Genomic DNA, 26685 nt, shown 5'->3' on the forward strand with positions numbered 1-26685 from the left:
GCGACTGAACTGAAGACATGGAGATCATCTTCCTCCCCAGAAATACATCAGCAATATATCTACATCTGGAACACTTATATAACACCTGCTGAAGCCTGGTGGAAGACCTCGGACTTCCAAAAAGGCAAGCTAGACTCCACATAAAGTAACAGGAAAAAGGCAATAGGAAAATAAAGAGACAAAGAAAATTGGAAGGGCCCTGCACCTCGGGGAGGGAGCTGTGAAGGAGGGAAAGTTTCTTACACTCAGAAACCCCTTCATAGGCAGAGGTCAGGGGGAGCTTCAGAACCTCAGAGGGGAGCACAGAAACAAGTTCATGGACAACAAAACAGAGAGAATTTGGCACAGAGATCAGTGCTGGCCAACACTTCCCAGCCAAGAAGTTGTTTGCATGCCCATCGCAGCAATTGAGGGCTGGGTGCTGAGGCTCAGGGTTCAGGAGTCAGACCCCAGGGAGAGTACTGAGGTTGACTGCCATGAAGATACTCTGAGGTGGCTCGTATGACACAGCTGAATGAGTCCAGTGAAAAGCCTGGGTCTGCCAGAGATGCAAGACTTGATCATTGTTGCAGGGACCCTTTAACTCCCCAGAACCTCTAACTCCACAAGCTCCCAGACTGCAGGACCCCGCCCTCATGAGTGCCATAGGTGGGACAAGCCAGCTGCAATCTGAGACCTCAGAGGTGGGCCACGCCTACAGACCTGCCACCGCTAAGGCTGGCATGAGTGCCAGAGGTGAGGGGCAAGACAGGGCTGGGGTCTGCGACCCCAGAGGTAGGCATGATGGCTGCCGCATCAGCTGCCAAGCTAAGAACAGGCACAGGTCACTACCCACAACTTCCTGGGAGCCTATGCAGCTTGGCTCTTCCTAGGGACCCACAGCCTGGGGCCAGTTCTACTGCGGGAGCACATGACCTCCTCAGAATGTAGCAACATCCAGCAGATCTCTACCAGCACAGGCACTCCCTGTTCATCCCAATTGTGGTTGCCATACCCATCTCTCTCCCCAGCCTGACTGAACAAGTGAGCTTTAATAAACTGGGCCCTTTGCCCTTTCTTGTCTGGGTAAGAAAGGCTCTGGGGGGTGGCCTACAAGCAAAGGCAGGGCCAAAACCAAAGCAGAGCACCAGGGACTATGCGACCAAAGAAGAGGAAGGAATTCATTCCTGCAGCAGCAGGTGCAGTGAATTAAATCTCTGCAATTAACTTGAGACTGTGGGCTTCTGGGGACTTTGGAAGCAAGAACAAGCTAGAATAAGGCCAGATCTAAGTAGGAGCTGACCCCACAGTGCCCACTGCAGGTTCAGAGACCTTCCTAGAAATATTGGAGGATTTCCTGAGTAGGCAGATGGACTGGAACACATTGGGTGATAAGGACAACTGACATCACAGAATAATGTTCTTCTTACTATCTCTCTCTCTATGTGTATGTATGTATATATTTTTTTCATTAGTTCTATCATTGTTCCTTTTTATTAGTCCTTTTTATTTTTACTTACTTTTTCCTTTTTTAATGTTTTTTTAATTCATTTTATTTTATTTTCCTCTTATTTTTACATCTTTTAATTATATTGTGTTTTTTCCATGTTTTTGGTTTTGCATTTTTGCTACTCTAGTTTTTAGTCTTTGTTTTCATTTATGGATTCATTTATTGGTTTGATTTCTCTCTTATTTTTTGGTTCCTCTCTTTACTCTTTCATTTATTTTCTTTTTGTGAGTGTAAGTTTGTGAGTTTCTTTGTGTGTTCCTGTCTGATTAATGTTGCTTTTACGATTTGTGTTGGAGTTTTGTCTATCTGTTCTTTTTTGTTTGTAGGTTGGTTTTATTTTTTCTGCTATTTCTTTCTTTCTTTATCCCTTCTGTGTTCTGTGGCTTGTGAAGTCTTGCTGCTCCAGCAATGGGTCAGGCCTGAATTTCTGAGACAGAAGACCCAAGTCCAGGACGTTGGGCCACCAGAGAACTCCCAACCCCATGGAATACTAGTCAGTGAAAACTCTCCCAAAGGCCTGCATCACGACACTAAGATCTGGCCCCACCCAAAGGCCAGCAAGCTCCAGCACCAGACACCCGACACCAAACAACTAGCAAAACAAGAATACAACCCTACCCATTAGCAGACAGGCTGCCCAAAGTTATACCAAGTCCCATAACACATCACTGGGCACAAAACTGCCCTTTACAGGGACAACATCAAGCTCTACCCGCCAGAACACAGGAACCAGTCCCCCACTCCAAGAAACCTTCACAAAGTACTGGTCCAAACCCACACAATGGGAGCAGACTCCACAAGTAAGAGGAACTATGATCTTGCAGCCTATATAAAGGAGACCTCAAACACAGAAAATTAAACACAATGAAAAGACAGAGAAACATGCAACAGATCAAGGAACATCAGAATTCATAGTAATGATAGTACAGATGACTCAAAACTTCAGAAATAAAATGAAAGCACAGGTAAATAGGATGGAGGAATGAATTGAGAAGATACAAGAAACATTTAGCAAAAGCATAAAAGAAATAAAGAACAGAGAATCAACCATTAACAACATAATAACTGAAATAAAAAATAACCAGAGGGAACCAATAGCAGAATAACTGAAGCAGAAGAAGAATAAGTAAGTTGGAATATAGAATCGTGGAAATAAATGAAATAGAACAGAAACAGAAAGAAGAATGAAAATAAATGGGGACAGTCTCAGAAACCTCTTGGACATTAAGTACACCAACATCCAAATTATAGGGGTCCCAGAAGAAGAAGAGAAAAAGAAAGGATATGAGAAAATATTTGAGGAGATTATAGTTGGAAACTTCCCTAGCATGAGAAAGGACATAGCCACCCAAGTCCAGGAAACCCAGAGAGTCCCATATAGGATAAACCCAAAAAGAATCATACCAAGACACATATTAACCAAATTAATAAAATCAAACACAAAGAAAATATATAAAGGAGCAACAGAAAAGCAACAAGTAACATACAAGGGGATCCCCATAAGGTTAACAGTCTTTCAGCAGAAACTCTGCAGGTCAGAGGGAGTGGCAGTATATACTTAAAATGATGAAAGGAAAAAACCTACAACCAAGGTTATCCTACCCAGCAAGAATCTCATTCATATTTGATGAAGAAATGAAAAACTTAACAGATAAAAGTTAAGAAAATTGACCACCACTAAACCAGCTCTACAACAAATACTAAAGGAACTTCTCTAGACAGGAAACACAAGAGAAAGAAAAGACCTACAAAATCAAACCCAAAACAATTAAGAAAATGGTAATAGGATCATACATATAAATAATTATCTTAAATTTAAATAGATTAAATGTTCCAACAAAAGACACAGGTTGGCTGAATGGATACAAAAACAAGACCTCTATGTATGCTGTCTAAAAGAGATCCACTTCAGACCCCAAGGGCACGTACAGACTGAAAGTGAGGGGTTGGAAAAAGATATTCCATGCAAATGGAAATCAAAGCAACAGTAGCATTACTCATATCAGATTAAATAGACTTTAAAATAAAGACCATTACAAGAAATGAGGAAGGATAAGATATAATGATCAAGGGATCAATCCAAGAATAAGATACAACAATTACAAATGTGTATGAACCCAGCATAGGAGCACCTTGATAGATAGGGCAAATGCTAACTATAAAAGGGGAAATCAACAGTAACACAATAATAGTGGGGGACTTTAATACCCCACTCACACCAATGGACATATCATCAAGACAGAAAATTAATAAGGATATGCAAGCTTTAAATGACACATTGAACAAGATAGAACTAATTGATATCTATGGACATTCCATCCAAAAATGGCAGAATATATATTTTTTTCAAGTGCATTTGGAATACTCTCCAGGATAGATCACATCTTGGGTCACAAATCAAGCCTTGGTAAATTTAAGAAAATTGTATCATGCATTTTTTCTCACCACGATGCTATAAGATTAGATATCAATTACAAAGAGGAAAATGTAAAAATACAAACACATGAAGGCTAAGCAATATGCTTCTAAATAGCCAAGAGGTCAATGAAGAAACCAAAGAGGAAATCAAAAAATGCCTAGAACTAAAAGACAATGAAAACATGACAACTTAAAACCTGTGGGATGCAGTAAAAGCAGTGCTAAAAGGAAAGTTTATAGAAATACAAGCCTACCTCATAAAAACAAAGTAACATCGAATAATCTACCCTTACCCCTAAAGCAGTTAGGAAAAGAACAAATAAACCCCAAAGTTAATAGAAGAAAAAAAACATAAAGAACAGAGCAGAAATAAATGAAAAAGAAATGAAAGAAGCAAGAGCAAAGACCAATAAAACTAAAAGCTGGTTCTTTGAGAAGATAAACAAAATTTACAAGCTATTAGCCTGACTCATCAAGAAAAATGGGGAGAAAACTCAGATCAATAAAATTAGAAATGAAAAAGGAGAAGCTACAACAGGTAACACAGAAATACAAAGGATCATAAGAAACTACTATGAACAACTATATGCAAACAAAATGGGCAACCTGGAAGAAATGGACAAGTTCTTAGAGAAGTACAGCCTTTGACGACTGAACCAGGAAGAAGTAGAAAATATGAACAGGTCAATCACAAGCACTGAAATTGAAACTGGGATCAAAATCTTCAACAAATAAAAGCATAGAGCCAGATGCCTTCACAGGAAAATTCTACCAGAAGTTCAGAGAAGAGCTAACACCTATCCTGCTCAAACTGTTCCAAAAACCTGCACAGGGAGGGAAACTCCTAAACTCATTCTACAAGGCCACCCTCACACTAATACCAAAACCAGACAAAGATTCCACAAAAAAGGAAAATTACAAGCCAATATCACTAATGAACATAGATGCAAAAATCCTCAGTATAGTTCTTCAAACAGAACAAGAACACATGAAAAGAATCGTACACCATGATCAACTGAGATTTATCCCAGGGATGCAAGGGTTCTTCCGTATATGCAAATCAATCAATGTGATATACCATGTTAACAAAGTGAAAGATAAAAACCATATGATCATCTCGGTGCAGAGAATGCTTTCAACAAAATACAACGCCCATTTATGATTTTTAAAAAAAAACTCTCTAGAAAATTGGCACAGAAGGAGCCTACCTCAGCATGATAAAGTCCATATATGACAAACACACAGCAAGCACTATTCTCAGTGGCAAAAAAAATGAAAGAAGCATTTCCTCTAAAACCAGGAACAAACAAGGGTACCCACTCTTACCACTATTATTCAACATGGTTTTGGAAGTCATAGCCATGGCAATCAGAGAAGAAAAAGAGATAAAAGGAATCCAGATTGAAAAAGAGGTAAAACCCTCACTGTTTGCAGATGCACTGGTTGTATACATAGAAAACCCTAAAAACACCACCAAAAAACTACTAGAGCTAATCAATGAATTTAATAGATACAAGATATAAAATTAATACACAGAAAGTCCTTGCATTCCTATGCACTAACAATGAAAAATGGGAAAGAGAAATTAAAGAAAAAATTGAATTCACCACTGCAACAAAAAGAATAAAATACCTACCAATAAACCTACCTAAGCAGACAAAAGACCTGTATGCAGCACACTATAAGACACTGATGAAAGAAATCAAAAATGACACAAACAGATGGAGAGATATATCATGTTCTTGGAAGAATCAATATTCTCAAATGACTATACTTACCAAAGCAATCCACAGATTCAATGCAATCCCTATCAAATTACCATGGCATTTTTCACAGAACTAGAACAAAAAAAAAATTCACAGTTTGTATGGAAACACAAAAGACCCTGAAGAGCCTAAGCAATCTTGAGAAAGAAAAATGGAGCTGGAGAGATCAACATTCCTGACATCAGACTATACTACAAAGCTACACTCATCAAGACAATATGTATATACTTGCACAAAAACAGAACTATAGACCAATGGAACAAGCTAGATAGCCCAGAGATAAACCCAAACACCTATGGCCACACCTTATCTTTGACAAAGGAGGCAAGAATATACAATGGAGAAAAGACAGTCTCTTTAATCATTGGTACTGGGAAAACTGGACATCGACAGGTAAAAGAATAAAATTAGAACACTTCCTAACACCATACACAAAAATAAACTCAAAATGGATTAAAGACTTAAATGTAAGGCCAGAAATTATAAAGCTCTCAGAGGAAAACATAGGTAGTACACCCTTTGACATAAATCACAGCAAGATTCTCTCTGACCCACCTCCTAGATTAATGGAAATAAAAACAAAAATGAACAAATGGGACCTAATTAAACTTAAAAGTTTTTGCACAGAAAAGGAGACTGTGAACAAGATGAAATGATAACTCTCAGAATGGGAGAAAATAACTGGAAATGAAGCAACTGACACAGAGTTAATCTCTAAAATATATAAACAGTACATACAGCTCAATATCAGTAAAACAAACAACCCAGTCAAAAAATGAGCAGAGGACCTAAACAGACATTTCTCTGAAGAAGACATACAGATGGCTAACAAACACATGAAAAGATGCTCAACATCGCTCATTATTAGAGAAATGCAAATCAAAACTACAATGAGCTATCACCTCACACCAGTCAGAATGGCCATCATCAAAAATCTACAGACAATAAATGCTAGAGAGGATGTGGAGAAAAGGGAACCCTCGAATGTAAATGGATACAGTCATTATGGCAAACAATATAGATTCGTTTTTTAAAGTAGGAATAAATCTACCATATGACCCAGTAATCCCACTACTGGGCATATACACTGAGAAAACCACAATTCTAAAAGGCTCATGTACCCACCCCAGTGTTCATTGCAGCACTATTTACAATAGCCAAGACATGGAAGCAACCTAGATGTCCATCGATAGTTGAATGGATAATGAAGTTATGATACATTTATACTATGGAATATTAATCAGCCATAGAAAGGAACAAATTTGAGTCAGTTGTAGTGAAGTGGATGAACCTTGAACCTCTTATACAGAGTGAAGTAAGTCAGAAAGAGAAAAACAAGCATCATATATTATCACCTATATATGGAATATAGCAAAATGGTACTGAGGAACCTAGTCGAGAACGGACATGTGGACACAGTGGGAGAAGGTGAAGGTGGGACGAATTGAGAAAGTAGCATTGACATATACACACTGCTGCTGCTGCTGCTGCTAAGTCACTTCAGTCGTGTCCGACTCTGTGTGACCCCATAGACGGCAGCCCACCAGGCTCCCCCGTCCCTGGGATTCTCCAGGCAAGAACACTGGAGTGGGTTGCCATTTCTTTCTCCAATGCATGAAAGTGAAAAGGGAAAGTCAAGTCGCTCAGTCGTGTCCAACTAGTAGCGACCCCATGGGCTGCAGCCTACCAGGCTCCTCCGTCCATGGGATTTTCCAGGCAAGAGTACTGGAGTGGGGTGCCATTGCCTTCTCCAATAAACACACTACCATGTGTAAAACAGATAGCAAGTGGGAAGTTGCTGTATAACACAGGGAGCCCAGCCGGCCACTCTGTAATGACCTAGAGGAGTGGAGTCAGGGGAGGGGAAGCAGGCTCAGAAGGGAAGGGATATATATATAATTATAACTGATTCGTATTGTTGTATGGCAGAAACCAACACAGAATTGTAAAGCAATTTTCCACAAATTAAAAAAATAAATAATTTTTTTGAAGTTTCCAAATAACAAAAAAAGGGAAGAGAACATGCACAGCTATTCATAAAAGAAATACAAATGACCAGTGTATATATGAAAACATGCTCAATCTTACAAGTAATAAAATTGAAACAATGTCATTTTAATGTATCAGATAAGCAAGAATTAAAAAGATTATCAATGCCATTATTGTTATAGATATGGGGATACAATCACTTTATATACTGATGGTGGCAATATTGGCACAACTTTTTTATTGTGTAATTTGGCAATCTATAAAAGTTTTTGTGTTTCCTTTGCTCTAACAGTTCTACTTGTAAGTTTATCCTGAGGAAATAATAGAAAAATTGCATCACAGTGTTGCTCATAACGCAACAGTCTAAGTGTCTCTTATGGAATCATTTTTAGCATTTACAAAGAATAAGTTAGAAAAATTGGATCACAAAAGAATATATGTAGTATAATCCCTTCACATAAAATCAGATAATTGTTAGCCTTCTAAATATTTTTTATGCCAACACACACACATAAACTAAGGCTCATTGGATGAGATAATACATAATATGTTCAGTGCAGTACTTGGCACATGCTGCTGCTGCTGCTGCTGCTGCTAAGTCGCTTCAGTCGTGTCCGACTCTGTGCGACCCCATAGACGGCAGCCCACCAGGCTCCCCTGTCCCTGGGATTCTCCAGGCAAGAACACTGGAGTGGGTTGCCATTTCCTTCTCCAATGCATGAAAGTGAAAAGTGAAAGTGAAGTCGCTCAGTCGTGTCCGACTCTTTGTGACCCCATGGACTACAGCCTACCAGGCTCCGCCGTCCATGGGATTTTCCAGGCAAGAGTACTGGAGTGGGGTGCTAGTGCCTTCTCCGACTTGGCACATAGCATTCAACAAATTGTTGCTGTTATTTTTGTCAGCATTCAGTAGTCATTCCATGCTCTGCAATCAGGCAATGTGCTAAGTACTTATAATAAATAAGATACTATGTTTTTTGAGGAAATCTCATCTCTTGGTCATCCTTTACCATTTCCCATTCTGCAGCTTTATTGGCTCTCAGATGAGTTGTTGAAATAGAGAATGGTCAATGAGGATTGTCTCATTTGTACCATTACCACCAGAAAGTTGGTTTGAAATAATTGAAGGATTTCCTTTATTTCAAAGTTAAGACCACAAAGATTGTTTTAAAATTCTCTTTAAGATGAAGATGGAACCAGCTTGAATTCAAGCATCCTGGCAGCACTCCGAAAAATGCAAGATGGATATTTTGGTGGGGCAAGGTATGTGACCTCTATGCACTCTTTAGTGAAATGTAATGAAGTTTGAATGCTGGGTATAGTAATGGTAAACTGGTGATGCCTTTCTCTGTGTCTTTTAACAACATGTACCCATTATATTCCGAAGGCCTGGTATTTGATAGATTGAATCAAGGAATTTAATATTACAGAGAAGAGTTGGAATTTTTCCTCACCCTGTTCCTTGCCTATACCCCATAAATTCAGCGGTCAGGAAACTTACTCTGGAAGGAAGGAAAAAATGGAAGGAAGGAGGGAGAAAAGAAGGTTGTTGGACTATTCAATTCTGTTTTTCTGTTTTTTCCCTAAGTTTTTATTTTGAAAACTTAGACCCAGATGTGCAAGAATCTTATTGAATACTATATACCCTCCCTCGACTCACCTGTTATTAACATCTGTCCCATTTGTGTGTTGTCTCTCTCCCTTCCTTCCTACACTCCCTCCCTTACTCCCTTGTTCCTTATCCTTCTCCCTGTCTCACACATACATATGTGCACACACACACTTTTTTTGCTAAAGTGTGTGAGAATTAGAGATACCATGGCTCTTCAACCCTAAATACTTGTCTCTGTCTTCTAAGAAAGAGGGCATTCTCATAAATGACTACAATATAATCAGCACACTCAGAACTTTTAATATTGATATGAATCTATTATAGAGTTCATATTCAAAATTACCCAGTTGCCTCAATAATGTTTTCCCATAGCTTTGTTCCTGCTCCAGATCCAATGAAAAGTCACTCACTGTATTTTAGTTATTATATCTCTTTGATGTCTTTTAATCTAGAACAATCCCTCAGCCTTTTATTAATATTTCATGACAATTTTCACTGTAGTTTTGAAGAGAGGTCAGTTATTTTGCAGAATGCCTCTCGAGTTGGTTAAAATGGTATCTTGAGTCACTTTCCTCTGTCTGGGTTTACTCACTGGTGACCTCACAATTGATGTGTCTATTGTTTGCCAGCCCTTCCATGAGGAGAGTGCTTCTTTCCATATTCTTCATAATCGTCCACTCAAGACTCCATTAGCCTTTCTCTAACAGTCTTTGACTAAATGACTTTAGCTTCCATTGATGAATCAGTTATTATTAATGTGGTTGTAAAATGACTGTGTTTTGTCAAATGTGGTTGTAAAATTCTGTGTTTCTATCATTCTTTGCACATGTACTAATTGGAATCTTTCTGTAAAAAATAAATTTTTTAAAAGCTCCCCATACCCCATTTATTTTGTAGTTTTATTGTCAGCATAGTCATAGATTCTTATTTTATTCTTATGTCATGCTCCATTCCATTGTTTATTTCAATGTTCATATTAAGATCTGGTCATTGGGAGCCCCCTCAAGTTGGACGTCTTTTAAAAATCAGTACTATTGGGTTTCCCTTTGGGTTTGAGTTTTGCAATTGGCTTTATAAGTAGGGAGGAATATAATTTATAATCTACAATAATTCTTAAAATTGTCAGATACTGTTTTTTCTTTTCAAAATGGTCTTTTTGAGTATTTTTTGAAATGATATGACAAATTTGAGATGATTTATCTTCATTCTGTCCTAGCTTATCTTGCAGCTAATGGAAATTTTGGCCACATGTTCGACATAGTTAACAACATAGTGTGTGGCAGTGTAAGACAGAAAAACTGATCTGCTGGTGGATTGTGAACCCATAATTGTAGTCTTTATTAACATGGTACCCTAACCTATACTACACAATGTCTAGTAGGGCTGTAAATTTTCACTTTAAAAAATTTGTACTAATGTATAAACGTTAGTAATCTCCCAACAAAACATTTCAGGTATCTTTTTTTTTCCTGCTAAACTGTGTTGTTTTAAAAAGAATTTCCTCTGATTTTCTGTGTTTTATTTACCCTCTTTTCAGGATTCAAACAGGTAAATTGTCAGAGTTTTTGACAACATCTTGTTGCACACATTTGAGCTTCATGGACCCTGGACCTGAGGGTAAACTGTACAGTGAAGATTATGATGACTATGATAATGAGCTGGAATCTGGTGACTGGATTAATGGCTATGGTTTATCCCGTAATGGTAAGGAGGCTTCATAAAGTCACTGGCTTTGCTGGACAAGAACACAAAATATTATTGAGCATCCTCCTTAATATTTCTCACTGCCAGCAGTCTCATTCCTGTTTAATACACCTAGATTTCTACTATTGTTTGGCTTCACTTTTCATACTTTTACTTACCTTTGGTTTCTGGTCTAATATCCCTGTGGTGATTGTGGAGTATAGAGTCGGACTATCCCTTATTAAGGTTAGGAGAGACTTCTCTCCCAGATACATAAAATGACTGGTGCTTTAAAAATAGATGGAAGCAGTGGTGAGTGAGAGATATTTAATCAAGTATATAGTAGGAAAACTAGACATATACATACTGCTTTTTGACATTAAAAAGCACAAAAATATGAAATTCCATTAGGGTTATATAGAATATTACAGGGACACATCAGAAACTCTGGGAAGGTCTCTATAGTTTGAAAAAACTGATTTTGTATGCCTATTGCATAAAGCAGAATAAAATCTAATTGCCTTCTAGGCATACAAAGATGATACAGTGAGATAGTATCGTGAGGGAATAAATTTAAAATGTCTGAAAAACACTTTAAGTATTAAAATGCTGACCTAGGCAGGGCAAGCATTGCATTATTTTGAATCCCAAAGAGAGAAAGGGCTGATGGGAATGAATTATTGTTTTAATTATGTAAAACATGGTCTGCCTACTTTCTTTGTCTGGGTATTTGCCTGTTAACTTGTGTGTTAAGGCAGCCAATTTCTTCATCTTAATAGTGGTATGTTGGAAAGAAGAAAAAAATAAATTAGCTTTCCTCAATGAGCTAGCAAGCATAATCTTATATACAATAAACCAGCACACTAGCAGTCAGAAGGACTGTTTTCTCACTTGGGTTCAGTGTATACTCACCTAAGTACCATTTAATTCACTGTTTTCATAAGATCTAAATAGTATGAATTTCTTTGTTTGAAGAGTACATTAAATACAAGGTTATTTCATGTTATCAGTAATATACAAAGTCATGATATCCATCTTGGCATAAACTGAGATATTTTGAAAACCAAATATTTTGAAAATCATTATTTTGATCATATACTGATATTGTTTGCTATTCCATAGGTAGTTGTAATTTATATCTGTAACACTCATTCTCTCAGATTACTTTCTTAAATATATCTCTTTAATGATATGTTTTATTAAGTTTGATATTGTGCAATCTTAGTCACTTTCTTCTGTCTGGGTTTACTCATTGGTGGCCTCACAGTGGACATGTCTATTGCCTGCCATCCCTACCATACTCTTCATAATCCTCCATTTAAGTGTCTAGATTGTAATCAAGGTTATAATATTTGTCATTAAGATGTCACTGAGTGTGAGGTCCACTCTTGCAGCTTTGCTAGTTCCCATTAGTCACGTCAGACAACAGAAATACAACTGGAGAAATCCCCAAAGATGACCAAAATCCAGATGATGCATGACTGATATAGCAAACTTCAGTATTGATCCAAACACTGGGCTTTTTCAACTATAAATGTTCATGTAAAATCCAAAATGTTAAACATCCACAGAATATGGTTTTTCTGTTTCTATTATCCATAATCAGAGATAGTGTTACAGAAGGTGTAGGGCAGAGGGAGAATCCCAGAGAATAAGGACCATATTTGTCTTCTTCACCACTGAAACCTCAGCACCTAGTACACCACCTGGTCCATTGTGGACAATAAATATTTGATTAATAAATGAAGGCAGTGACTAAAAAGGCCAACGTGTGGTCAAAAAGTAGTTCTTTTGGTACCAGTGCCACATAGAGATTGGTGGGTTTTTTCCTTTTTTTTAGCCATAGTAGCTGCCGTTTGTGGAGTCTGTTTTCAGCTAGGCTCCATGTTTAGTGGAAGATTCTTGCCCTTCTCCACAAGTTTCCTCATACCAGTGAGATTCTACTCCTCCTTCTCCTCCTCCTCCACTGCCACCAACATTACCATCACATACACATACATAGATCATGAAAGGCTCCACCTTGCCTATAATAAGCTCATACTACTTTCACAGGACCTAAAAGTAGTATTATCTCAACAAGGTTGAGGAATAGGTGGAACCTGGTAAACGGTCATGGTTTCTGAATAGTAAAGATTGTGAAATGATCACAAACTTTTTCTTACCCCATGAGCTAAAACAACATGTTTCTGGTGCTGTAGTGTGGGCACAGGAGCCAGTCATTCTGTTTGGTGGTGTAGACTGTGAAGTTACTAAAATATTTATTTATTTTTCTCTCCCTCCTTTCCCCACTAACCTTGCAGCTCACTCTGGTGATGAAGTTGCTCGTTATTTAGATCACCTTTTGGCACACACTGCTCCCCATCCTAAACTAGCCCCTACCTCACAGAAGGGAGGGCTAAATCGGTTCCGAACTGCTGTGCAAACAACCTGCGATTTAATGTCCTTGGTGACCAAGGCCAAGGAGCTGCATGTACAGAGTGAGTAACGCCATGACTCACTGGAGTCAGGAACAGGATGATGTCGAGCCCAGGATGCAGGTGGGGTGTTTATTACAGTGTAAGCAGGAACTTTATTTTGTTCATTGCATTATCCTCAGCATCTCAAACAGCACCTAGAATATATTAGATGCTCAAATATTTGTGAAATTAATAATTGGGTATCCTTTTGCTATAGATAGGGCTTCCCTAGTGGCTCAGATGGTAAAAAATCCACCTGGACAGAGGTGAGCCCAGTTCAGTCCCTGGGCCAGGAAGATCCCCTAGAGAAGGGAATGGCTACCCACTCCAGTGTTCTTGCCTGGAGAATTCCATGGACAGCAGAGCTTGACAGGCTATAGTCCCTGGGGTTGCAAAGAGTCAGACATGATTGAGTGACCAACACTCACTTTTTTACTTTTTGCTATAGTACAGTGCTAGGTAGTCTGGTTTATCCAGTTACATAGAAGGAAGAGACAGAACAAGAGGTGTGGAGCATATTCAGTTTTAACATCAAAGTATTAAAATGTGAAAAGAATTTTTTCATCCTTTGGAAAATTTACTAATTTGGAAATAATTTTATTTAAAGAGAAAGCATTGCAGACTATTGCAAGATAGTCTTGCAATGAAAGGGAAATAAATATTCTGCCTTTAGTAAGCTACATCTGGCTCCTTAGGCCAGCTGTAACTTATACAGTCAGTTGTTTCAGCAGTATAGAGCTGTTTGTCAACTACATTATCATTATTTGACAACTTTGCCATTCTTCTCCCCGGATCACTACCCTTCCTCAGTAGTGTCTGCAGTGGAGGATGTCTTTTCTAGTACACATTGCCAGAAGTAGTCATAGTTCCTAAGAGTGTTCAGTACCTGTATGGTAGCTGCATGTGAAGGGACAGAAGGGTTCATTTGCCACACCTAAAGGACCTAAATATTAACATTTCACAGATGACAAGAAAGAGATGCATGCTTTTACTGTCTAAAATTTTATTGACCATTACTAACCAAAAATATTAAACATGATCACTGGAGAATCATTTAACAATTAGAAGAGGGAAAAACTTAGCATATATAGCATTTGTCTATGCTTCCTTGACAAAGGGCTTATGCAAAGACTTCAGCTTTATTAAGTTATACTTCTAGATTGTGAATTAGGAAACTTGAGCTTAATTCCCAGCTCTGCTACTTACTTGCTTAAACAGTTATTTGGGCTCTGTATCTCTCTTTCTGTATCTGTAAAATGGCAAAAATGGCAAGAAAATCTCTCCTTAGAGGTTATGGTAAGTATTTCAACAATGAACTGTAAGTAAAAATCTTAAAATATCTCAAAGTTGATCAGCCACTACATTTTTTTATTTCCTAGATAGGGTCATTCATTTATCTATTCTCAAGGAATTCTAACTGCTAGCTGCCAGATATTCTCCTAGGAGAATCTGGAAAATATAAAATGTAACTGGGTTCTTTCTGTTTTATCTGTATTCTTTTAAAGTATCAGTAATAGCTCCATTGTGGTATTGATTACCTTCATAGGATTTAACATCTTATATGCCCAGCTGATGCTATAATTCTAGATATTCTATTCAAAATATGTTTATTAATTGATCAAATATCCATTGATTTATCTGACCTTCATGTATCTTTTCTTTGCAATTACCAAGAAAGAGTAAATTTCCCATTCTTGTTCCATAAGGAACTAACCATATGTAACTTCATTGTTGAGATCAACTGTGCATTTTTATTAATCTCTTAATTATCTAAGCTTTTCCATAAATGTCAACCTCTTGCAGATGTCCATATGTATCTTCCTACAAAGATATTTCAGGCTTCCCGGCCTTCATTCAATTTACTTGATTCATCTCATCCCCAACAAGAGGACCAGGTAAATTTACACAGGAGATATTTCTATCACCTTTTTTGCAAAACTACCATTCTTACAGAAAATGATAGAAATAGCCATTATGGTTTCTGCTAGTAACTAGCAGTAAGGAAAATGCCACCATGTTGAAGATATATGTCCTTTTTAGTTCACTTTTTAAATGAGTAAGTACTTCTAGTCAGACTTAAGAAAACTAGATTGCTGTAGCATACATTCTGAAGGTGTCATTGTTTTTGCTTTACTTTTTGTCAAAATTTAGGGAACTCTTATGGGAAAGTTTTAGAGGTGAAAAGATCAACACTCTAGGGCATTATTTAAGGTAAGCACTTGTGAGATTTTTTTGTTTGTTTGTCTTTTCTCAAACTAAAGGTTCCCTCTGTTCGTGTAGAAATACATCTTCCTAGAGACCAGTCTGGGGAAGTGGACTTCAAAGCACTGGTTTTACAGTTAAAAGAGACCTCCAGCTTACAAGAGCAAGCTGATATCCTCTACATGCTATATACTATGAAGTAAGTTGTGGAAATTATCAATCTACTTTCATGTTTGTGTAGAAAGGAATTATAGTAAATACAGCACAGCTGTGGAGTCTCACTGATGTGGATTTGAGTAGTGTTGCAACCTACTTGCTGTATAACTTCAAAGTCTCAATTGTCCTCATTTTTGAAATTTAGATTATACATACCTCATAGAATTGTTATGAAGATTAAAACAAAATAAAATATCTGCAGTCTCTAATACAATGCCTGGTCCATAGTTAGTCACTAATCACATAAGCCTCCATTATCTAAAAAAAAATCTACAGGTAAATAAATTTGTAACTCAAAAGAAGTAAGAATATGGAGGCTTACAGGAAAATGAAACTAGCATTAGTGAGTGTTTGCTATGTGTCAGGCACCCTCTGCGAAGTACATCTTATCTAGGTACCTCTAACTCAGTATGCCCAAATTGAACTCCTTTCTCCTGTCCTCCCAGAACCCCCAACAAAATAACCTGTTCCTCCTCATTTATTCATGTTGTTGACACCCTGAAGAGGGAGGATTGACCCCTACCCTCCCCTAATTTGGTTTGGATATCGAGACTGATGATGCCACACACATACTAGAAGGGTGTGAAATGTTTATGACCTACATAATGAAACTTTCTGGGGACAGAGGAACAGGCTGTCAAGTTGGCCCTTAAAAAGCAAGAATGAGGCTGGATTTAGAATTTAATTTTGATACGGAGGTAAGGCTTGGATGAGGGTTTGTTCTCAATGACACCAAAGAGATAACACTCAGATGGAGTGTTATCAACTTGCCCAGATGGAGGCTGGAAAGGAAAGGGAAGTTGTACAATTTGAAAGCAGTCAACAATCAAACATCAAAAATGGATTCGCTTCTATGACTCCATTCTATGAGTCAATTCTCCATCTCTGTTGTTGGAACTAACACTTACCTAATCATCAAGTCTTCTCCCCATATCCAGTTAATCATCAAGTCTGTCCAGTTTTATCTCTAAATATCTATCTTCTGCATCTCTACTGTTGCTGTCTTCATTCAGGCCTTTGTCTTTCCCTAGGACTGTTGCTACAGTTTCCTAACAACTTTCTGCTTCGATCTAGTTCTCTTCCAACCCATCCTTAACAGAGGAGGGAGAGTAACTTTGATGCTAGAAATGCTGAAACTTATACAAAAGTAGAGAGAATAGTGTGATGAATACTTTTAGATCTATCTCCTATCCTGAACAACTATAAACACATGATTAATCTTGTTCCATCTATATTCTCATTCTCTCTTCCTGGATTATTTTGAAGAGGATACCAAACATTTTATCACTTTATCCCTAAGTCAGTTCAGTTCAGTCACTCAGTCTTGTCTGACTCTTTGTTTTTTTTTTGTTTTTTTTTTGTCTGACTCTTTGTGACACCATGGACTGCAGCATGCCAGGATTTCCTGTCCCAGAGCCTACTCAAACTCAGGTCCATTGAGTCAATGATGCCATCCAACCATCTAATCCTCTCTCGTCCCCTTCTCCTCCCACCTTCAATCTTTCCCAGCATCAGGGTCTTCCCAATGAGTCAGTTCTTCACATCAGGTAGCCAAAGTATTGGAGTTTCAGCTTTAGCATAAGTCCTTCCAATGAATATTCAGGACTGATTTCCTTTAGGATGGACTGGTTGGATCTCCTTGCAGTCCAAGGGACTCTCAACAGGATTCTCCAACACCACAGTTCAAAAGCATCAATTCTTTGGTACTCAGCTCTCTTTATAGTCCAACTCTCACATCCATACATGACTACTGGAAAAATCATAGCTTTGACTAGACGGACCTTTGTTGGCAAAGTAATGTCTCTGCTTTTTAATATGCTATCTGGGTTGGTCAGAACTTTCCTTCCAAGGAGCAAGCGTCTTTTAATTTCTTGGCTGCAATCACCATCTGCAGTGATTTTGGAGCCCAAAAAAATAAAGTCTCTCGCTGTTTCCATTGTTTCCCCATCTATTTGCCATGAAGTGATGGGACCAGGTGCCATGATCTTCATTTTCTGAATGTTGAGCTTTAAGCCAACTTTTTCACTCTCCTCTTTCACTTTCATCAAGAGGCTCTTTAGTTCTTCTTCACTTTCTGCCATAAGGGTAGTGTCATCTACATATCTGAGGTTATTGGTATTTCTCCCAGCAATCTTGATTCCAGCTTCTGTTTCATCCAGTCCAGCATTTCTCATGATGTACTCTGCATAGAAGTTAAATAAGCAGGGTGACAAAATACAGCCTTGGTGTACTCTGTTCCTGAATTTTTATCCCTAAATATTTCAGTATTATTTCTAAAAAGTGTGAAAGTGAAAGTCACTCAGTCGTGTCTGACTATTTGTGACCCCATGGACTATACAGTCGTTGGAATTCTCCAGGCCAGAATACTGGAGTGGGTAGTCTTTAAGAATCTCTTTAAATGTAACCACAGTGAAAATGCTGGTTCTAGACAAAATAGAGTAAATGCATTTCTCTCTGTTCCTCCTGCTAAGTACAGGAGGACATTATTTATAAAACAAATGTAACAAGATGTTGAAAGGTAGAGAGAAGAAGGCACATTGGCTAAGGACCTCAGGATTGAAGAGTGACAGGGTGGTAACATCCCCGGGTTTTCTTTGTTTCCTCATTGGGTGCTGGAGAAGCCATCAGCCTAAAAAGGACAACCAGTGAGCACAGACAACAAAAACCCTAAGGAAAACCCATTTTTCCCAGACAAAGGACCGGAGAAAAGCCACCCTAGCAAGACAGACATCTTTGAGACAATACCACTTTAATCCACCCAAGCCCCAGAGAAAAATCTGTGGTGCTACTCCTGTCAACAAAGGCTGAATGGGAAGCTCAAACTTCTGCTCCACCTTCCCCACTGCCAGGGAGTGTCAAAGAAGGCTAGGTAAGGATCTGGGACTTTCAGCCTCTCTAGTTGATAATGAAGTGCCCTTGATCTGTCTGACTCCAGTGCCTATGCTGTTTCCATCAGATTATAGTGTTTAATGAGTAAACAAGGAAGCTGAAAAGCCCATCAGCACCAAAGTTGAATTTTTACATACCCAATTTTATTAAAAATAGCCCAAACATATTTTAAACCATTTAGGGCCTATCTGCTTTGCGTCCTCCTCAAAATTCATCCTGCATCTGCTAACAAGAGATAAACCCTGGGCCATGAGTATCCCAAACCACTGCTGCATTCAGAGCTTTCTAACCTAGCAACTCCTCGTGGTGCTACTAAGGTATACACCTAGACATATAACCCCCTCCTCTCTTTCCTGGGAGTTTCCGTGCCCTCCTCCTGTTGTGGATGGTAGAACTTATGCCTCACATAAGCCTCCTGACAGTCTGATGCTGTGAGGGACTACCCCTTTCATACAAGCTATCCATGTACCAACTGTTAAAACTTGTTATATGCTACTACCAGAAAAACACATGAGAATTATTACTTTGATACCTTTGTTCCTTTCTTTTTCCTTTAAGGTAAGGCACTCTGTTCACAAAGTATCAGCTGAGTACTTATGTGCCAGGCACAATACTAAATGCAGAGTAATGTAAAGATAGAGAAAGTGAAAAGAGATAAGGGGTAAGAACAGAATGACTGTAGCTTGAATGAAAACTGATGATTCAGCAGGGTAGTTGGGCTGGGCAAACAAAGACTTGAAAAACTCCTGCTTTCCTGTCAGGTCAGATGATCCATGGTTGACTGTCAACTTTTCTGCTGCCAACACATGAATTTTCTTCATCTAATCTGGTATATACTAACTTTACTATAATATCTGATTGAAACTTATAATCTCCCTAAAACTAGGTTATAGCAAACCTTTTGAGTAGATTGTGTATGATGTACTATGTGGCTTTTAATACATTTGGAATTCTGCCCAATATCCCTTTGTGAATTTGAGTAGAAACTGGGAGGTGGGGTCTCCTATGGCTATTAACTAGTGTTCCTTCTGTGAATTGTCTGTTCATAAACTTTGCTTTCTATTGCGTTATTTATATTTTTCTTATTGATAGCATATATTAGTATTTTCTTTGCTATACTTGTTGCAGATATATTGTCCAAATAATTTGCTTTTTAACTTTGTTCATATGCCTTTCTCTGTGCAAAAATTTCATTTTATATAGTCAAATCTACATCAGTATTTTCTTTCTTGGTTTCTGGATTTCTTGTCATACATGGGGAGAATCTTCTTCCAAGAATTTTTAAAAATTTAAGTTCTTGATCTACTTGGAATTTATTTTTATATATCTTCTTACTCAACATGTCTAAAGTCAAATTCACTGTCTTTACCAGAAACATACTGCTGTCTGGCTTTTCATGGTATTATCATTGCTTCAGTCACCCAGATGTGAAATTGTGTCATCATCTTCAAGTCTTTCTCACCCCCTGCCTCTCCCTACATGACCACAACTTTAGTTGGGAATCAGTGACCAAACCTATATCCTCTGTACTATAACTTTCAACCTTTATCTACCATTGCTCCCCCATCAGAGTGTGAATTCTCCCACCAAAACAGCCCATTGCTTATCATATCCAAAGCCTGTACATGACTACTTTCAGACCTTGGTTCATGTTTTTTCCTCTGTCTGGCCTACTCTTCTTTACCACATCCCATCTCTCCTTGTTGGAATTCTAGCTATATATCAAGGCCTGAATTATCTGTCACCTCCATGAAACTTTCTCTGATCTCTAGGAATAAAAAGAATCTTCCCTGATTGTGAGATATCACAACACTTATTTTCATATTATTTATTTTCATTCTGACCATTACAAACTTAGAGAGAAAACTTGTAAAGATGATACAAAAAAAGAATTTCTGGATATCCATCACTCAGATCCCTCAGATGTTCACCCTGAGCTTTAATATTTCTCTATCTCTGTCTTTTTCTCTCTCTCCCTCCCTCCTTTCATCCTTCCCTGTCTTCTTCATCATCATCTCATCATTGTCACCACCACACACATATTTTTTCTGAACCATTGACAATAAGTGCAAACATGATCCCTCTCTATCCCCAAATATTAATACTTCAGTGAGTATTTCCTAAAGACTAGGGATTCACTTATATAAGCACAGTACAATTGCCAAAATCAGAAAATTAATGTTAAGATAATACCTCTATCTAATGTACAGCTTTGTTGGTTGTCCAACAAATATCTAAGATTTGTTGGTTGTCCCAATAATGTCTTTATAGCAAAAGAAAATCTAAATGATGAATTTCATTTAGTTCTCACATGTCCCCTGTCTCCTTTAATGTGGAACCGTTCCTAAGTCTTTATCTTTAATGTTATTGACTTTAAAATTTAAAACAATGCAAATTTATTATCTTAGTCCCAGAGATCAGAAGACTAACAATTATCCTTCCAGTTAAAATAATTTTTTTCAAAAAGAATCTTGAGTTGGGGGAGATTATCCTGGTTGATCAAGATGGGCCTGATATAATTGTAAGGGTCCTTATAAGAGAGGAGTTGATATGATGTTGGAAGCAGAGAAGAAAGAAAAGATGATATGGCTGTTGTTAACATTTTTAAAGGATACAGACAATTTATTTTGCTGAATATCCCTAAAGTTTGGTTTATCTGTTGTTTCTTCATAATTAAATTTAGGTTATACATTTTAGGCAAGAATACTACTGAAGTGAGTCTTCCTAGGTGGTTCAGTGATAAAGAATCCACCTGCCAATGCAGGAGACACAGGAGACGTGCATATATCATTTACAGTAATCTTCTATTTAGCAGACAGACTTTTCCTTGACAGTTTCTGTCTCTGTGCAAAACTTTTCCTTTGAGGTAGTCTTATTTGCTTATTTATCCACACTTGAATAGGAGATGGCAACAGGCGAAGGGATGGTGGGATGAATTGGGAGATTGGAGTTGATATATATACACTACTATGTATAAAAGATATAACTATTGAGAACCTAATGTATAGCTCAGGAAACTCTACTCAGTGCTCTGTGGTGACCTAAATGGGAAGGAAATCCAAAAGACAGGAGATATATATGTATATATATATATATATGTATGTATGTATGAAGTGAAGTGAAGTGAAGTCGCTCAGTCATGTCTGACTCTTTGCGACCCCATGGACTGTAGCCTACCAGGCTCCTCTGTCCATGGGATTCTCCAGGCAATAGTCCTGGAGTGGATTGCCATTTCCTTCTCCAGGGGATCTTCCCAACCCAGGGATCGAATCCAGGTCTTCGGCATTGTAGACAGATGCTTTACCGTCTGAGCCACCAGGGAAGTATATATATATATATATATATATATATATACACATATATATATATTTATATATATACACACATACACATATAGCTGATTCACTTTGCTTACAGCAAAAACTAACACAACATTGAAAAGCAACTATTCTCTAATAAAAAGGGGGTTCAGGATTGGGAACTCATGTATACCTGTGGCAGATTCATGTTGATGTATGGCAAAACCAATACAGTATTGTAAAGTAAAATAAATTAAAATTTTAAAAAAATTGCTAAAACCAGTGTCAAAAGAGCATACTGCCTATGTTTTCTTCTAGAATTTTTATGGTTTCATGTCTTACATTTAAGTCTTTAATCCATTTTGAGTTTACTTTTGTATATGGTATAGGAAAGTAATAATACAGTTTGATTCTCTTGTATGTATTAGTAGCTGTCTAGTTTTCCCAACACCATTTGTTTAAAGAGACTGTATTTTCCCACTGTATATTCTTATCTCCTTTGTTGAACATTTATTGATTATTATAAGTGTGAATTTATTTCTGGGGTCTCTACTCTGTTCCATTGGTCTGTGTGTCTGCTTTTGTGTCAGTACCATACTTCTTTGAGGAGTATAGCTTTATAGTATAGTCCAAAGACAGGGAGCATGATTCCTCCAGCTTTTTCTTTTTAAAATTATTTTGGCCATTCAGAGTCTTTAGTATTTCCATACAAATTTTAGGATTATTTGTCCTAGTTCTGTGAAAAATGCCATTGGTATTTTGATACGGATTGCATTGAATCTATAGATTGCCTTCGGTAGTATGGTGACATTAGCAATATTAACTCTTTCAATCCATGAACACAGTATATCTTTTCATTTGTTTTTGTCACCTTCAATTTCTTTCATCAGTGTCTTATAGTTTTCCAAGTACAGGTCTTTTATCTCCTTACTTAGATTTATTTTTATTTTATACTTTTGATATGATTTTAAATGAGATTGATCTTAATTTCTCTTTCTGATACTTTATTGTCAGTTTGTAGAAATGCAGTAGATTTATGTATATTAATTTTGTATCCTGCAACTTTACTGAATTCATTGATGAGTTCTAGTAGTTTTTTAGTGGAATTCTTTATATATTAGAGAACTGGCCTATGAATTGGAAATATTTTCTCTCAGTTTATAATTTGTTCTATGACTTTTCTTATAGTGGTTTTTGCAATGAGTTTTTGGTATTTATATAAATATATATTTATGTGTGATATATAAATGTATCAACCTTTCTTTTATGGTTTCTGGTATAAAGTACACAGTTTAAAAGTCCTCTTGCTTCTAAAATAATAAAGTAGTTCTCCCCTATCTCTTTTAGTACTTTAACATTTAAATTTGATACATTTGGAATTTTGGTGTACAGTGCGAAGCATGGATTCAACTTTTTCCCTAGTGGCTACTTGTCTTAACATCATTTAATAAATAATCTACCTTTTATCATATATTAAATTCCCAATTTTATAACACTTTATATATCTTTTATGATATTTTACAGTTGACTTACATTATATAAATTTTTACAGCAATAATGTATATGATGTATATCTTTTAAAAATAAGCAATTTTTTTCTTCTTCATTACTTCCCTAAGTGCACCATACTTTCTGAACTTGCAATAGTTAAATTAAATCTTTGACTTTAATTTCAGCTACCTTGAAGCCCATTGAGAGGGTAAAAGAATGCATTTTGTCAAAACACAACTGAAAGTAAGACTTATTCTTGTCTAGATATTTGGCTTTCAGTACTGACTATTAAAATAGTTTTTTAATAAGAATTCACAGTAAATAACATTCATTTCCTAATGAGAGAGACCTATCAAAAACAGGTACACTCATTATAACACAAATGAAAGATTGTTGCCTGTAGCTTTATTTATAATTAATGTAGGCCTCCCTTTAACGTTTCAGAGGACCTGACTGGGACACTGGATTGTATGATGAAGGAAGCATGACAGTCAGAGAGCTGCTTACTGAGCTATATGGCAAAGTTGGAGAAATTCGTCACTGGGGCCTGATCAGATACATCTCTGGAATCTTAAGGAAGAAGGTGGAAGCACTCGATGAGGTACTATCAATTCTTAAATTTATATCAAATCTAAATGGAGGTGCTTTTTAAAAAAATTGTTTCTGAAGTTTTTTAAGGAAATCACCACAGCATCTAATCATTTGAACTGTTGTTTTTCCCACATAAAATTTCTGATATCAGTTAACCTTTCTTTTATGAGTGTCAAATATTTAATACCAAAGCATATAAACTATAGACTTACAGAGGTGTTAAAATCTATAAAAATCATAGATCTTAAGAAGGAATTTATACTAGACTAAAAGATCCTACCTCTTAGGAAATAAAAATACCTTCATAGAAATCTCTTTTCTGATGTTCATGGCATTTCCTAAGAAAAAGACTGATGTGTCATTAAACTAAGGGGGGAGCAAAGGTTTCTAGGCTGTAAAGTGGAATTTTCATGGAAATCTGAGGTATTCTGTGAAGGGTAATACTGTTACGCTGTTTATTTGTAGGCCTGCACAGACCTTCTCTCCCATCAGAAACATTTGACAGTGGGACTCCCTCCAGAACCTCGAGAGAAGACCATCTCTGCGTTAGTATGGTTATGTTTGGGTTTGATCAAGCTTCTCTGAAATTTTAAGGAGCTGTGAGGACTGGCCACAATTGTGTTGTCCTAATCTACAAATGGATGATAATGTCCTATGTGTGTGACCTTCTATCAGGGACTCTCGATGTGAGAATGTTTGTAGTGATATTTCTGTGCTGTGCTTAGTTGTATCCAACTCTTTGTGACTCCATGGACTGGAGCCCGCCAGACTCCTCTGCCCATGGGATTCTCCAGGCAAGAATACTGGATTGGGTTGCCATTTCCTTCTCCAAGAGACCTTCCCGACCCAGGATCGAACCCACATCTCCCACATTGCAAGCAGATTCTTTACCATCTGAGTCACCAGGAAGCAGTGATAGGACATGAGTAAATGAAAGAGAAAACTCACAGGGAGTAGTACTCAAATGTATTTTGCTCTTTTGGAGGTTTTTTGTTTGTTTGTTTTTACTTATTGACTTTCCTAAAACTTTCCTTCAAAAAATCAACAAACAAGGCAACTGGAATTACCCCACACAAACACACAAAATGAGCTGTTCTATAGACTTCATTCCAGACCTCTCTCCTATGCTATTTTTTCCTTATGTCTCTTCACATTTCTTCTCTCTGTCCAAATTTCTCACTTATAAAAGACACCAGTCATAGTAGATTAGGGCCCACTCAATGACCTCACTTTAGCTTACCTCTTTATAGAGTCACTTTATAGACCCCATCTCCAAACAAGGTTACACTCTGAGGTCCTAGGAGTTAGGATTTCAACATAGGAACTTGGAACACAATTCAGTCCATAATACCTTACTCCTGCCAAGCAGAACCTTTTATTACAAATTAGATCAATTCTGTGACTACTGTGGGTAATCCAAAAGAAGATGACATCCCCCATGCCCCCAGAGTGCTTAGTATCAACAGGAGAGTCAGAAATGTGGGAGGGAGCATGTGTGCATATATATATATATATATATATATATAATCTGATCTATAAAAATTAGTATAAGACTATAAAGTATTATTGTAAAGCAATAAAATGGCTTCCAAAAGTCACAGCTTAAATTTAGTTTGTTACTTTCCAGCCATAATAGTTACTTATCAAATGTTAAGAATTAACCATGAAAACCTGGCCTGGGGTGAGTTTTAAGTACAATTGTGAGGGAGAAAGGCAATCCAGGCTTAGAGAGGAGGGAGCAGAGCTCTCCTGAGTTCATACAGACCAGAGTGCTTTGGGGAGGCAGTAAACTTTGAAGACTGAAAGAAACAAAATGATACCAGTAATGATGAGATGTTGAGACACTGACTTGGACTTAGGAGGAGCTTTTTCATTTTCTCAATATATTTAGGTTAAGTAGTTGCAGAATTTTGTCTTTGTTCACTGTCTTCTTCCTTAGACCTCTGCCCTATGAAGTACTCACTCAACTGATAGATGAAGCCAGTGAAGGGGATATGAGCATTTCAATTCTTACACAGGTGAGCAGAATTATAAAGCCTAATCTGATGACTGATATTTAAAAGTTTGTTTTCAGTTGATCTGGCAATTTCTGAAGACTAAAAAATAGGCCTTGTGAGATCCATGGTATAATTTTTGTCTGTATTCATTCCATGCACAGGAAATAATGGTATATCTAGCCATGTATATGCGAACTCAGCCTGGCCTCTTTGCTGAAATGTTTCGACTTCGAATTGGTCTGATCATACAAGTTATGGCAACAGAACTGGCCCACTCCCTTCGATGCTCAGGTATTCAATTAAGTAATTGAAGTAGAATTCACTTTTATTAGAGGTCTGTTAAGTTTTGAATCAGGAGAGAAAGGAAGCTAAAAGATTTCTATCAGTAGCTCTGATCCTGCATATAGCAGTATTGTTCCCGTGTTTGTCTCTATGCAAGTCAAGGGATTGCTATAACAAGTTTATATATCAGTTTTCAATTTCAAAATTCCATCTTTTGGTAGCTCTGCACTCCAAATTACCTTCCTACTAACTCCTAGAATGATCCAGGGCATGTGAAAAGTGAAAGTGTTAGCTGCTCAGTCATG

At 37.4% G+C, this 26685-nt stretch overlaps 1 protein-coding gene across 6 annotated transcripts in view; it reads left to right on the forward strand.

Annotated features, from left to right (window-relative positions):
- The window catches only part of PHKA1 (phosphorylase kinase regulatory subunit alpha 1), a 158659-nt gene that overhangs the window by 99953 nt on the left and 32021 nt on the right, over positions 1 to 26685 (forward strand). For 3 of the 6 annotated variants that reach the window (XM_040265681.1, XM_040265682.1, XM_040265683.1), the window contains exons 17-25: positions 8847 to 8925; positions 10812 to 10978; positions 13258 to 13434; positions 15217 to 15308; positions 15675 to 15814; positions 23955 to 24111; positions 24567 to 24646; positions 26041 to 26119; positions 26260 to 26389. In XM_040265681.1, coding sequence (XP_040121615.1) covers positions 8847 to 8925; positions 10812 to 10978; positions 13258 to 13434; positions 15217 to 15308; positions 15675 to 15814; positions 23955 to 24111; positions 24567 to 24646; positions 26041 to 26119; positions 26260 to 26389 — 1101 coding nt within the window. The remainder of the gene's footprint in view (positions 1 to 8846; positions 8926 to 10811; positions 10979 to 13257; positions 13435 to 15216; positions 15309 to 15674; positions 15815 to 23954; positions 24112 to 24566; positions 24647 to 26040; positions 26120 to 26259; positions 26390 to 26685) is intronic. The other 3 variants (XM_040265685.1, XM_040265686.1, XM_040265684.1) reach the window with 1 other exon arrangement.

Source organism: Oryx dammah, unplaced genomic scaffold (genome assembly GCF_014754425.2).
Source record: "Oryx dammah isolate SB20612 unplaced genomic scaffold, SCBI_Odam_1.1 HiC_scaffold_23, whole genome shotgun sequence".
In the NCBI taxonomy this organism is placed as follows: domain Eukaryota; kingdom Metazoa; phylum Chordata; class Mammalia; order Artiodactyla; family Bovidae; genus Oryx; species Oryx dammah.